We start from the raw sequence: 2,824 nt of genomic DNA, 5'->3' as shown, positions 1-2,824 counted from the left end.
TAAGCGTTCAAGCAAACCACTTCTGAAGATGCAAGCCACTCGTGCTTGCGAAACGTCAGGAATAAATTCTACCGAACGACGGCCTAAAAACCCATTAGTTTTAAGCTTAGGAAGTTTCTCCAAGCAAAAGCTTCTCTTTGTCTTTTCTAGCTCAATCAACTGGCAATAGGCAACAGCATGGGATTCCAGCTCTCCTTCAACATGTGCTTCAGCATGGCGTTTGTGTCTTCGTTTTATGTGCTTTTCATCATTCGAGAACGTGTCAGCAAGTCCAAGCATCTTCAGTTCGTATCAGGAGTTAAAGTAGCCGTTTTCTGGCTGACCACACTGTTTTGGGACTTTTTAACCTACCTAGTCACAATCGCTGTCCTCTTGATCGTCTTGATCTGCTTTCAAGAGGATGGATTTACTACTGCTGCAGATATAGGTGAGTGAAGCAGACTTTGATTGCAATTAATTGATATTTGCACCACTTGACTGTCCTTCTATTAAGGGCGGATCCCCCCATTCAATTCTCTATCCAACGATGCCGCAAATCTAAAACTTCTTGAATTCAAGCATTTTTTGAGAAACCTGCCAGCATTTTTCCATCCATGGTTCACTTTCTAAAAAGGCCATGTATTTCTGTCTAGAACGATGTACAAATGAGCGTTCTTGCTCATTTTGGCTCCGAGAAATGAGCAAAAATGGGACGGAAAACATGGAATATGCATTCTTGCACGAAAGTGTCTGATATTAAAATTTCGCTTTTTGTGGAAATTCTGTGGCTCGAATGGTTCTTGAGAAACTTCTAAAAAAGCAGCGTCATGTTAGAAGGGATGTATGCAGGAAACTCAGAAAACTCTCAAAACCTGCACAAAACCCCCGATACTTTTCGCAGATTGAAGAATTGGGCAAAATTGCCATTTGGCTCTACTTGTTTTCAGAACGGTTGGTGCTCATTTTCGTCTGCTTCGGATGGTCCATGTTGCCGATGCACTACATTGCCGGCTTCTTATTCGAGGTCCCCTCAACCGGCTACACCAGAATGACTCTCTTCAGCATATTCACCGGTATCTACTCGCCTCCTCATCAAATTCCCCATTTTCTATAGTAAAAAATCTGTGTTCAGGTTGCGCCGCTTTCCTCATAGTGCAAGTGCTGAGTACTCCTGGATTGGACTTGGAGTACGTAGGAAACGCTCTTCATTGGGTGTTGCTACTGGTTCCGCACTATTCATTGGCGACGGCGATCAGCGACAGCTACACTACATACTCCAGCAATCATATCTGCAACACTTTCTATGAGGAGTGTCGGAAGGTGCACCCAACCTGGGACAATGAGGAGTGTTTGCAGAACAGCAGCTTGAGAAGCATCTGCGAAGGTACCCAAAAACGCCGTGACTTGATGTTTTTAACAAACGTTGCCATTCAAGGCTTTTTGTCTTTGCTGCAAGCCTGCAAGAGCCTTGGTGGGTTGGGGGTGTGGGTTTCGGGCGTTTGTGGGACTAAGAGCGAAGAATAGTAGTATGAAACGAACGAAAGAAAAGAAAAAAAGTAAGAGAACGAGACGAGAAAGGTAGTGGTTTGTGGCGTTTGGTTTTAAATTAGGAAGAGTTTGTGAGTTTAGGTGCTTTTCTTCTTTCAACTTTTTGTTGGGTATTTCGGCTCAAAAATTGTTGTCTTTAAAAAAGACAGAATTTCCTCACGCCTTCTATTACAGACTGATAAATAGTGCTCCTAATTCGCAATAAAAACGAATTATTTATCAAAAAGTAATCAAAAACTATCACCTAGAGGGTATCCTGCGACACACTTAGGCTCAAGCTGTAAGTGAAAATTCCAATTAGAAAAGAAATTAATTTGAAAAATTACCTTGACGTTGCGATAGCTATTTTCTGCTATCGTTATCAAAAGAACCTAAATGAACCTAAGAAATAGTATGTTAATAAATTGTGTAACAATAGTAGGATAATACAGTATATGAAAATTCGCTCTGATAATTCGTCGTAGCGAAAAGGACGCATTGATGAGGGTGAGGATGTGATTGAGGATGTTTTCCGGGAGTCGTTTGAGGATTTTGTTGGTTATTTGGTCGGGATTTGTGCGGGTTTTAAGGGTGGCGATTAGGGCGTTAAGCTCGGGGAGTGTTACGGGGGGAATTGCAGGGGCGTCAGGGGGGATTTGTTTCTCAATTTCGTCGATTTCGCTGAGGACGTTGTCCACCTCCTCCTCGAAATCTCGTCGTTTTCGGAAATGTTCTTCAGCTTCAGCTTTTTCTTCGTCCAAATAGACCACCCTTCGCTCACCATGTATAGGGGGAAAGTGCGTTTTTGTTTTTTCTCGCATAGCCTTGGAGATTCTCCAGGCGCGCGGGGCGCCAGTTGAGAGGTTTTCCAAAAGTTCTGTCCACCTTTCGTTTCTTAGGTTTGAGATCTGAATTTTAATTTCCTTGCTTAGTTTGTTTGCCTGTTTGTTAAGCTCTGCGTCGGTGAATTGTTTAGCCCTTTGTTTTAGCCGGTTACGATTTTTAATAAGAGTTTTGAGCTCAGGGGGCAGAGAGAAACCCACATAGCAAAATGATATTCTCAGAATATACCTGGAACATTCATTTGATGTCCATGCATATTCGTGGGACACACATGAGTTACATTATGAACATTTCATGTATGTCCCAGGAATCTGTCAGAGTTGATACACTGAATGTCCATGGTATGTTCAGGGAATATACATACATATATGTGACGAAAGAAAAACGATACTTTATTTCCTCGTATTAGTTTATTCACATATTTAAGTATTTACTGATGTAATTTTTCAACAACAAGAGTTACTTGCAACTAATC

The 2,824-nt window shown here is 41.7% G+C and overlaps 1 protein-coding gene across 1 annotated transcript in view; it reads left to right on the top strand.

Moving 5' to 3' along the window:
* LOC109541921 (phospholipid-transporting ATPase ABCA3) overlaps positions 1-2,824 on the top strand; it is a gene marked incomplete at its 5' end in the record, with an annotated part of 14,874 nt that overhangs the window by 9,266 nt on the left and 2,784 nt on the right. The window contains 3 exon segments of the mRNA XM_048669313.1: positions 151-427; positions 927-1,052; positions 1,112-1,363. Of these exon segments, the coding sequence (XP_048525270.1) occupies positions 151-427; positions 927-1,052; positions 1,112-1,363 (655 nt within the window).

This window comes from Dendroctonus ponderosae, unplaced genomic scaffold (assembly GCF_020466585.1).
Source record: "Dendroctonus ponderosae isolate FM_Combo_2020 unplaced genomic scaffold, Dpon_F_20191213v2 Dpon_F_20191213_8, whole genome shotgun sequence".
NCBI lineage: Eukaryota > Metazoa > Arthropoda > Insecta > Coleoptera > Curculionidae > Dendroctonus > Dendroctonus ponderosae.
Note: the sequence above shows the minus strand (reverse complement) of the source record. Positions and strands in the feature narration are given on the sequence as shown.